This window comes from Zingiber officinale, chromosome 3B (genome assembly GCF_018446385.1).
Source record: "Zingiber officinale cultivar Zhangliang chromosome 3B, Zo_v1.1, whole genome shotgun sequence".
NCBI classification, from domain to species: Eukaryota; Viridiplantae; Streptophyta; class Magnoliopsida; order Zingiberales; family Zingiberaceae; genus Zingiber; species Zingiber officinale.
Genome location: NC_055991.1, coordinates 76,559,094 through 76,571,076, shown reverse-complemented (window position 1 = coordinate 76,571,076; position 11,983 = coordinate 76,559,094). Strand labels below are relative to the sequence as shown.

At 38.4% G+C, this 11,983-nt stretch overlaps 1 protein-coding gene across 1 annotated transcript; it reads left to right on the top strand.

Annotated features, from left to right (window-relative positions):
* The first annotated feature begins 3,354 nt into the window (after positions 1 to 3,354).
* Positions 3,355 to 10,103, top strand: LOC122056580 (putative transcription elongation factor SPT5 homolog 1). Its single transcript, XM_042618592.1, has 22 exons — positions 3,355 to 3,775; positions 4,322 to 4,554; positions 4,644 to 4,787; positions 4,873 to 5,034; positions 5,108 to 5,191; positions 5,294 to 5,364; positions 5,467 to 5,812; positions 5,902 to 6,057; positions 6,137 to 6,234; positions 6,311 to 6,359; positions 6,433 to 6,585; positions 6,679 to 6,822; positions 6,890 to 6,986; positions 7,144 to 7,323; positions 7,393 to 7,447; positions 7,543 to 7,625; positions 7,807 to 7,876; positions 8,517 to 8,571; positions 8,644 to 8,752; positions 8,825 to 8,968; positions 9,490 to 9,590; positions 9,678 to 10,103. The coding sequence occupies exons 1-22, from the start codon at positions 3,463 to 3,465 to the stop codon at positions 9,921 to 9,923; spliced, it is 3,093 nt and encodes a 1,030-aa protein (XP_042474526.1). The 5' UTR covers positions 3,355 to 3,462; the 3' UTR covers positions 9,924 to 10,103.
* The last annotated feature ends 1,880 nt before the right edge of the window (positions 10,104 to 11,983 follow it).

The window sequence follows — 11,983 nt, the reverse complement described above, 5'->3', positions numbered from 1 at the left end:
GTTGATGTCGAGCTTCAGACCGTCTAGCATATTCGCTGCTTGAAGGTAGTCCGGTCGGGTTTTATACTTCTTCAGCTCGGGGGAGGTGGGTGGTCGACCTGCCATTTAGTACGGAAAGGGAGCCACCCGGGAAGACGAAGAAAGAAGAAGTTCTCTTTCCAATGTTTGTTGGAAGAGGGCAGTTTATCAAAAAAGACCAAACCAGGCCGAGCCTAAAACAAATAAGTGCCCGGCTCGGACTGCTTGGGATAGTAGAAATAATAGAAGACTTTCGGGCGGAGGGGAATGTTGTGTATCTTAAATAATACCACAACTCCGCACAGAAGGCGAAAAGTATTGGGAACCAACTGGGCGAGCGGAATGCTGAAGAAATCGCAAACTTCGGCGATGAAGGGATGGAGAGGAAACCGCAGACCGGCTGTGAATTGGTCGCGGAAGAAACAAATAGCGCCGCGCGGCGGTTTGTGCGGCCGAGCGGAAGGCGAGGGTAAAATCAGTTCGAAATCAGAAGGGATGTCAAAAGCGTTTATCAGGCTCTCGGCATTACGCCGATCGAACCGCGACTCCATGGTAGTATACCATGGGCCGAGAGCGAGGTCCGCGGGCTGGGAAGAGCTAGCCATCGCCTGAACAGTAGAGAAGGCAGGGATCGGAAGAAAATGCAAAGGCTCAGGGAAGACGAACGGAACAATGACCGAAAGGCAAGAACGCGGCAAGGAACGCAAAGAAAACACGAGAACCGAAGGGAGAAAGGCAGAGAACCTTACAGAAAATATGAGGATCGAAAGAAGAGGGCAAGGGGTAGCCGGAGTGCCGAGGAACGAGGTCACCGGAGCAAGGAGCGCAGGAAAAGGCTTCTGAGCACGCGACGACGAAAATGCGGCGGAAGAAGGCGACGAGGACTTTATGAGGTCGAGCCCGAGCCTCCTGGTCCGTCGGATGCAGGTCACATAACCCGAGGCCCGCATCCAACTGTCCATTTCAAACCGATGAACGTCGCATCGGGGCGTAAGGCAGCGGTCGTACGTTGACGTCAACAGCGCCACGTGGCACTTGGTCAGAGGAGGGCATTTAATGAGCTCCATCACGAGGCAGAACCCGCGTGCTCAGCCATAATGGCGGAGATTTACACGCATCCTGAGAAGATCCCGCAGACATCATCACAGGCCATCAACAGGCCAGTTGGCCAGCCCTCGGCAATTAGCCGACCGGCGCTATTTGACCCCATAGTGGCCGAGCGGAGGTACACTTTCGGGAGTGGCAGGATGGCTGTCGCTTGGCCAAACTCATTAGCCAGTCAGTCGGACTTAGTGCCTCCTTCGACTAGACTTGAGGGGGAGGCATGTGATCCGGTGGTAAGGACGGGGGACCCTCGTTGGCGGGAGGTCAACGACACGTGGAGATCAATGGTCAAGAGGGTCAACCCCAAGGGGGACCCTCGTTGCCGAGTGGACTGATGGGCCGACCGAGCATCCAGCCGACCGAACATCCGACCAGGGGTTTCCCAGGACGGACGAAAGACAACCCGACCAGGGGTCGGGTTTTCCGATGCTCAAGGTAAAAGAGTCTCTGGGCCGAGCGGACAGGCTGCTCGGCCGAGCCATAGGACAATAAGGCGCAATCCCATCTGAGCACATGAGCAGGGCTTCCCCGCCCGGTCCGAGGTATGCGCTTTCCCGGAGGCCATGAGCGCCGAGTGACCGGTCCGCTCGGCCCGGGAACAGGCAAGAGGCGCAAAGGGACAAAAGGGACAGTTGGTAACATCATCCTCGAGACACCTGCCGCTGACAAACAGCATGGTCGACAGCCAGAGCGGACAGAGTATCGTACGGTAGAAGTTTCCACCATTACGTCAGGGATATGCTCGAACGATTGCGGAATGACGTCAGACATACTTTTCTGACACAACCCTACTGAGGTATGTTTGGGGAAGCGTGCACGCATCGAGAAGCGTGCCCGCGCCTCCCCGAGGTACTATATAAGGACCCCCAGACTTCGACGGAGGTAGGCGACTCTCATCACTGTAGCCACAGTAGCGTTACTTTGCTCCTCTTCTTTTTCACTGTCTGACTTGAGCGTCGGAGAGTCGTCGCCGGGAAACCCCTTCCGGTTCGGCTTCTTTGCAGGTTCGCTGGAGATCCACATCACCAGTCGAAGACAGCGGAGAGCGCCACGCCTTCAGTGTCCATCGACTCAGCGCTCGGACATGATCAAATATCATAAATATGATACCCGATAACTGAATATTATAAATAAAGACATACCTGATACCTATAAAAAAAACCCATTTTTTTTTCAAACAATACAGATTTGATATTCAATAGTTGATTATAAATTAACAGAATACTCGATAACCAATTACTAGCATAACTGAAATGGTTCATAATTAATAGAAACCCGATACTTAATAACTGACTACTAGATAAATTCTTACATATCACAAATAATTTTGTTAGTAATACAAACCCGATACCCAATAAGTGATTGTAAATTAATCTGAAATCCGATAACAAATTATCACGGATACCTTATAATCGATTTGCAAGGTCAATCCTTATAAACATCAGAAAAGATGTATTCTCTCCGAGTAGTATGATGATTGAGACATGAATTATTGTCACATAAATTCTTGGAGTCAAAACTTGACTCGTCCAAGCATACCTTTACTCATAGCTTGACCACTTACACTAATAGAGCAATGATCCTCCCACTATGGAGCAATTACTCTAAAACACAAAATTTATCTTAAATTTTATATTTTACGTAAATTTTTTTTTTCATTATCTACCTTATCTATTTTTTAAATTTAGATTTTATGAATAGTACTTTATTAAATATTAAAATATCATTTAATTTGGAAGAGAGAAAAAATAAAGGAATTAAATTGGGTAATGAAAATAGATATTACATAAGGTGAAAGAAAAAATAAAAAAAATAGAATAGAGAGAAGAAAATGATAAAATTAAAGATAATAAAAATTTTAGAGGTTTGTATTGAAAATGATTATTTAAATTTAGTAAAGTGAATGATTTATTTTAAATTTTAAAGATATTATAGAAAATTTACTGTAGATGCTATATAACAAATTTAATCTGAGCTTATTGTTTTTTAAGTGACAAAGAAATTTAATACCTTACAGCTGATTACAAATTAATTTGATATCCGATCTAAACTCTAAATATTAAATCCTATATCCAATATCCGATAATTAATTATCAGCCCGCCCGAATTATTAGTAATTAACAGAAATTCGATAGCGGATCATTCGCAATCAACACAATCTGATAACGGGTCAATTCTTACAATATGTACCCGATAACCGAGCACAAACCCGATACCGATAACCAGGTGCCTGCCCCCTTTTGTCGTCGATCCCTGATCCCTGATCCCTCCCTTCGTCGCCCCTTGGAACCCCTCCACCCTTCTTCTCCACTTCGAAGCTGCAAACCCTAAGGCGAATCCATGGCGAGAGGGCGGCGAAGTGAGGACGACGATTTCATAGACGACGACGACGTCGATGAAGCCTACGATGAAGACGAGGAGGAGGAGGAGGAGCTTGGTACTGGCAAAGGAGGGAAGAAGAGAAGTAGATCTCAATTCATCGACGACGCGGCGGAGGAGGACGACGAGGAGGAAGAAGAGGAGGATGAAGACGAGGAGGAGGTTGGTGCGAGCCGCCGGAGCAGGGAAAAGAGGGCACGCGGATCGCAGTTTTTCGAGCTCGAGGCAATGGTCGACAGCGACGACGAAGAGGAGGAGGAGGAAGGCGAAGACGGTATGATGGTGATCTCTTTATTTAAGAGTTATTTCTCTCTTTGTTTTCTGTACGCATGTCTTCTTTAGAAATCATGGTCGATAATAAATAGTATCGACAAAACTTCAATCTTTTGTATATCTTTTTTAGGGTTATATAACCTTAACTGTTATATGTTCACGGCGGCGATCATACCTAAGAAAGTTAATTTTCAGATAATTATAGTAGCTACGACTTTCTTATGAATTAATTTTGTTATTGCTTAGGCTAATAGATGTTGAACCTAAAATTTCTACCCAAATGAAAATTCAAAAGTTATACTTAATTCGCTTTGTTTGTCGTATTAGTTTGATGCAAGGCTGATGTTTCTTTTCTTTTTCTTGTTAAATCCAACTTCTCTTAGGTTTTGTATGGTAAATATTATCAGGGCGAATATTTTTTGTTGATTTGTTGCTATTATGAGTTGACATGTACTCAGTTATTTTGAAAAATATGATGCCTGCAAATGTTGTTAATGTATCTACTTGTGGTTTTTGTTTTACTTATTTGATATTGGGAGAAGTGTAGATTTTATAAATGATGTTGGAGCTGACTTGCCTGAGGAGGATGACAGTCGAAGATTACGACGCCCTATATTAATGCAAGAAGATCAGGAAGACGTTGATGAGATAGAGAGACGTGTCAAAGAAAGATATTCTAAAACAAATCAGGTAGACTATGCTGAGGATGCCACTGATGTTGAGCAACAAGCGCTTTTGCCATCAGTGAAAGATCCCAAACTATGGATGGTCAAATGTGCGGTATGTCATTATTTGTATTCACCAGTTAAAATAAATATTATTAGTAATTTTTGCAACTTGCCTATGTTAACTATCCTGCATGTTTTCAGATTGGCCATGAGCGTGAGACAGCCATTTGTCTCATGCAGAAATTTATGGATAGGTCTGATCTACAGATCAAGTCAGTTGTTGCACTGGATCATCTAAAAAATTACATTTATGTTGAAGCTGAGAAAGAAGCCCATGTGTTAGAGGTCTGGAGTATCTGATTCTGGTATTTCTTTCTCTTATATCATTGAACTGGATATTTGAAAAGTTCAACTTCTTTTGCCGCTTCAGGCCTGCAAAGGCATGCGAAACATCTTTTCTTCAGCTAAAGTGACGCTTGTGCCGATCAAGGAGATGACTGATGTTTTATCTGTTGAAAGTAAAGCTGTTGAACTTGCAAGGGATACATGGGTCCGAATGAAGATTGGTATTTACAAGGGGGATCTTGCCAAGGTATGACTACACTTGAAACTGGATTGATATGTTTGTATCATTCTTTGGTTGACATTATATATTTGTCTCATAGGTTGTCGATGTTGATAATGTTCGTCAGAAAGTCACAGTCAAGCTCATACCTAGAGTTGATCTACAAGCTCTAGCTAATAAATTGGTATGAAGTTCATTTATTGACTAACTATATGCCAATAGTTCCATTTTGTCAAATCTGTAATCTTATGCTTATTTTATATTTTTTGCAACTTATTTTTTGCAGGAAGGTAGGGAAGTTGTAAAGAAGAAGACTTTTGTTCCTCCCCCTCGCTTCTTTAATATCGATGAAGCAAGGTATTCAATGACTTTAAACTCTTAAAGTTTGATTAAGCGAATGTAACATAGATGTTGTTGACAAATTTGACTAGTTTGGTATATTGTGTTCAATTTGGTTAGGGAGATGCATATCCGTGTTGAACGGCGACGAGACAAGGACAGTGGTGAATATTTTGAGATGGTTGATGGTCTGATGTTCAAAGAGGGTTTTTTGTATAAAACCATTTCTGTCAAAAGTATTAGCTTGCAGAACATAGATCCTACATTTGATGAACTTGAGAAGTTCAGGAAGCCTGGTGATGATGATGGAGAGGTTGCAAGTTTGTCCACTTTGTTTGCCAATAGGAAAAAAGGCCATTTCATGAAAGGGGATTCTGTGATAATCATTCGTGGAGAATGTAAGAATCTGAAGGGATGGGTGGAGAAGGTGGAGGAAGATACCGTCTATGCAAAATTGCCTGAGCTGGTAATTTTTTTCCTATGTTTATATCCATTGTCAATTTGTTGTAAGATATATCTGGGTAAGAATTTTAATTAGTTCCATGTTTTGCACAGGGAACAATTGCTTTCAACGAGAAGGAGTTATGCAAATACTTTAAACCGGGAGATCATGTCAAAGTGGTATCAGGTGTTCAAGTAGGTGCAACTGGTATGGTTGTAAAGGTTGAAAGCCACGTTCTAATTATTTTGTCGGATACTACAAAAGACCATGTAAGTCAGACTTTGACTTGAATCATAGGAATAATAATGCCAGTTTGGTTGAAATTTAATTGTATACAATTTGGTTCAGATACGCGTTTTCGCCGACCATGTTGTAGAGAGTTCTGAGATTACTACTGGGGTTACTCGCGTGGGCGATTATGAGTTACATGATCTTGTGCTGCTAGAGTAAGCTTTCATGCTGTATTCATGTAGACATTTTTTTTGGGTTCATTGTGACTTACTGACTGGTCAAACCTTACAGCAATATGTCTTTTGGAGTTATCATACGCTTGGAGACTGAAGCATTTCAAGTAAGTTAGGTTTATTGATGGTAATCAATTGCAACTCTCAAGTTTCTCTCTACCTAATTTTACTGATCTTTAGGTTCTTAAAGGAGTGGCAGATAAGCCTGAGGTTGTTCTTGTTAAGTTCAGGGAGATAAAAAGCAAAATTGAAAGGAGAACAACTGCCAAAGATCGCTCAAACAACATCATAGCAATTAAGGATGTTGTTAGGGTTGTCGAGGGCCCATTTAGTGTAAGATTAACTGTCATGTCATTTTAGTTTTTTAATTGATGTTTTAATTCATGTATAGTTGATTTTAGCGTTGATATGATTTTGCTTGATCAGGGGAAACGAGGTCCTGTTGAACACATATACAGAGGGCTATTATTTATCCATGACCGTCATCATCATGAGCACGCTGGTTTTATTTGTGCAAAAGCTCAGTCATGTGTGCTTGGATGTGGATCGCAGGGGAATAGAGATAGAAATGTGTGTTAATGTAGTTTTTATAGAAGCTAGAAGTTGAGCGTTAGCTAATGTATGTTATTTATTGCAGAATGTTGATTCCTTGAGCTCTAGACTCGATGCTCTCCGTTCTCCATCCCGTTTTCAGTCTCCAAACAGACTGCCACCTAGAGGACCACCTTCAGAATGTATGCATGCTGCTGATCCCATTTCTCCAAGTCGTCTCTTATGCATTTGCAGGGTTCTTATTCTTAGTCATGGACTCTTGTTCAACTAGTTAGCTAATTTCATATTGTTTCATGAATGTATTTTAATTTCTTATATGCACATTAATCAAAAATGTAGTTCAAAGATACAGAGGCGGAGGCGGAAGGGGTGGAAGAGGTGGAAGAGGAGATGAAGCCTTAGTCAGTAAAACTATTAAAATAAAATCTGGTCCCTGGAAAGGATATCGAGGTCGTGTTAAGGAGGTAACCGGCTATTTAGTACGAGTTGAGTTGGATTCTCAGATGAAAATTGTGACAGGTAAGTTCTGTTGATGCATAATTTCCATTATTTTATACATTTCTGACCAATTTGTTGTTATAATAACAGTTAAGAGACAAGATATCGCTGATGCAGTTGGTAACGGTGCTGCAACGCCTTTCCGGTATTAATTCTTTCCGTAATATCTTTATTTTTTGATTTCAAGTGTTTAATACTCGAATATTTGTTCACTGTATTTTTTACTCGATTATGATTCAGGTTCGGATCAGGTAGAGAGACACCTATGCATCCATCACGAACGCCAATGCATCCTTATCAAACTCCCATGCGGGATCCTGGTGGTAGGTTATCAAATGTTTTTCATCTTTAATTTGTTTTTAGAAGTTAGTGAAATCTTAGGAGAAACTTGAGAGCAATTTAATAATAAGATGTGGTTCCATTGAGAGATTTCAATCAGATTTTACGACAATCTCCAGTTTTCTCTGTCTCAAGGTTCATGTACATATATATTATTTTTTGCAGCGACTCCTATCCATGATGGGATGAGAACACCCATGCACGATGGGACGTGGGCTCCTATGAGTCCTCCAAGGTAGTCTTTTTTAACATCAAAAATGCATTGTTCAGTTATACTTAATCTGTTTGTCGACTCAATACATCAACCATGAATCTTTGTGCGCATTTATATTGTTGAACTTTCCAACTTGGCCAATTCAGAGATCTGAGAGTGGTCCATCAATTCCAAACTTTTTGGAGACTGGATATCTTGCATATACTCTTAGCACATGATGATATTCTCTATATTTTATCTGTTCAGTTCACGTGTTCATTGTTCTGTAGTTATTTTTTCAAGTTTTGAACATTACCATCTTAAAATGTGTTCATGCTACATATTTGATTTGCTCATGCTGTACTTATGCTGACTCGGCTCTTGGCTTATCTTTCAGAAGATAGACCCCCCATCACAAGAAGAGACTAGTATAATTTGAATTTTGACCATTGAAAATGGCTTAAACTTTCTTTGTTTTCGGCTCTCCTGATGTGTTCTCTATTTGTCCTGCACTTGGTAAATTTAAAATTTGGATTTGCTTTGCACATCCATATTTCATAATTTGAAACATGCAATAACAATAATCCAGATCAATGTGTTGATGAATCTGGCCTTGTTATTTTCATTTCCAAATAGATTCTGTTCGCTAACATATGAACTCATATACTAATAACCTGTACAGGGATAATTGGGAAGATGGTAATCCTGCTACTTGGCGAACGAGCCCACAATATCATGTATGTGTTTTTGTCCTATTTAGATGCAAGTCCTTTCAAGTAATAATCACAACCCACCTTATGCTATCTCAGCCTGGAACTCCTGTTCGGACGTACGATGCACCTACTCCTGGCTCGGGTTGGGCTAACACTCCAGGAGGGAGCTATGGTGATTCCGCAACACCAAGGGAAAGCAGCTATGGTAATCGAGTTCATTAGATCCTTCCACAAATTCATTCTTTGCAGTTGGAGGTGTAATGTTATTGTCTACCAGGAAGTGCACCAAGCCCGTATCTACCATCAACACCTACTGCACAACCTTTGACTCCCAGCTCAGCATCGTACCTTCCTGGTACCCCTGGTGGACAGCCAATGACACCTGGAAATGTCGGATTGGATATGATGTCTCCGACAATAGGTCAATCTCTCTCTCTCTCTTAACCTTTTCATATAAGTTTATTGTATGAAAAACTTCAGTTTGTTTATTTCAACATGGCAAATCGATCATATAATGAACAATACATGCTATACATATTCATTATAAGAGTTGTCGATTACAAATAAACCATTTGATCTAGTCCCTAGCTTTGGCTCATATTTTGGTTAAGAAACTTGTACCTTTTTGCCCTGTTTACTAAATTATACATACTTAGAAGTTAAATTTTATGTTTCTATTCGATTATTTGTTTTCATCTCAATCTATTTCTTGTTCCCTGGACACACTATTATTTTACTCTTGCTGTTGGTGTACCTTCGGTTGGAACACTTAATTTGATTTGTTTGAACTTTTCGTCAATTCATTGCATTATTTTTTGAGACTTATTTCTTTTACTCTGGGCATATATCGTTGTTCATTTATTCAAAAGCAACGAAGCAATAGATAATTCTTCCAATCTGTAGTGAAACGAGTTATATGAACACAGTGTTCCTATTCTGTAGGCGGAGAGAGCGAAGGAAACTGGCTGATGCCGGATATATTGGTTAACGTCGTGAAAGCCGGAGGTGATTTCCATGTTGGAGTCGTTAAAGATGTGCTAATGGTATGCCGAAGTGTTTTTTCTCCCCCTTACTACCCACCTAGTTGTAGATGTGCTTGTTTGCCCTCACAAACTGCCTTTTCATTTCAGGATGGGTCCTGTAAAGTTGCCGTCGGATCAGCTGGCAACGGAGAGACAATGACTGTTACTCCCTCAGACGTCGAGGTGATTAGGCCCAAAAAATCCGACAGGATCAAGATCATGAATGGCGACATGCGCGGAGCAACAGGGAGGCTCATCGGTGTTGATGGGTCGGATGGGATTGTAAAGTTGGACGACACATACGAAGTCAAGATTTTAGATTTAGTGTTGCTTGCTAAGCTAGCGATAGTATGAATCTCTACAGGCTCCCTCCTTGTATTCATTACCTTCGACTCAATGTTTATGTTATGTCAGCTCCAAATTCAAACTTGTATATCAAGGTATCTGTTTTGGATATTTAATCTTTTCAAATGCTTTCCAAGAGCACCAATATCATGCTCTCCTTTCCAGGGCATGATATCAATTTTTTACAAATCCATCTTATAATTTATTTGTCTTTTTTAAAAATTCTTATTATTTATGATTGTACACCAATTAATAATAAGACGCAATTTATTCAATTTAAAATAATTAATAATTATGAAAGTTGCAAGGTGTTTGTTTTCCTTCTATTTTATTCGACATTACTCAGCCTCATTGATTCGTAGGGAAGCTCGTCCTATCGTATCATCGCATCATGCCCTGAGGACACTTTGATTTATTTTAGTCTTATGAGAAAGTGAATTTATAAATAAATTTATTATTTGATTTGATAAAAATTTATTTTTATATCAGTAGAAAGTGAATTATAAATAAATTTATTGTTGATTTATATGAGTGTGAATTGTTGAATAAAGATGGTGAATTGTACGTGAACAATATTTAATATTTATGAATAAATGTTTATAAATATAATTAGATAAAAATTAAAAGGACATTCTAAATTAATAGAAATATCAAATTAATATTTTTTTAAAAAAAATTGAAATGGACACCCCTGATTTTATTCTGAAAATATCCCAAGATTTAATTTTGCTGTAGAAATTATTAGCTAGCTTCGGCTAGCTTTTACAACGTGCAGAAATTAGTATGCAACTGCTTATCCATTGTAGAAGTTATATGTTAGTTTCTACACGTTCGATAATCATTAGATTGTGTTCATTTAAATGTAATGAGTATCATAGAATACTCATCGTTTGGTTTGCTTATAAAATGTTATTTTAATCATGTTATTATTTAGGAAAGCAAAATCAAAATAATATAAAGTCATCGTTATAGAAACTAACAACTAGCTTCTACGCGTTATAGAAATTAGTAACTATCTTTTGCACATTGTAGAAGCTAGCATATGCAAAAGATAATATTCATTTAAAATATAATAAATGTCTTGGAATCTCAATCGTTTATTTTTTTTGTTAAAATGTTGTTTTAACTAAGTTGTCACTTAAATAAGTAAAATTAAAATGATACAAAGTCACCATTGTAAAAACTAGTAGCTAACTTTTTTAATTGTAAAAGCTAGTTGCTAGCTTTCACATGGTTGAATGATCAAATAATATATTTTAAAAGTTAGTTGCTAGTTTATACACGTTGTAAAAGTTAAATGTTAACTTCTACCATTATAGAAGCTAGTTTTTCTACATAATTGAATGATCAAATATTTTATTGCATAAGCTAATTCCTAACTTCTATACGTTGTAGAAGCTAGATGTTAATTTTAACAATTATAAAAACTAGTTTCTAACTTTTATATGGTCGAATGATCAAATAATAAAATTTTGGATAGATCATTTTAAAAGGAACGCAAAGGGACACTCAATTAACTTTAATTAAAATAAGGGTGAAAACAAATGACAGGTGCTTATTTGATTTTTGCCTAATAAAAATTTGAGAATCGCGTCATTCATAAAGTTTTGTTAAATTTATAAATAAATAAATATTTAAAATGAATAAATAAATTTATAATATTAAATTTATTGATTAATTAAATAAATTTAAATTTTTAAAAATTTTAAATTCAAATTGATGACACGATAATATATAAATGAACAAAACTAAAAAAAAATAAATCAAATATAAACAATTATTTATATGACTTAATTCATAAGTTTAAACATCAAAAAGCTTAATTTGACTCTGATTTATAACACTACTATTAATATCCTTCTAATTTAAATTGTCAATGCAAATGACATTAATAGGAATGGGGTCCGGTGCAATAATAAACGACTGTGAGAAAATGAGGATTCGATTCTCTGGTAAGGCATATTAAACTTCTGTGTTCCGACTAAATATAATAGATGGTCAAATAACCAGTGAACGAACTTGTCGATGCACACCTCTTCCAAAGATCATCGATGATTGAGATGGAAGAT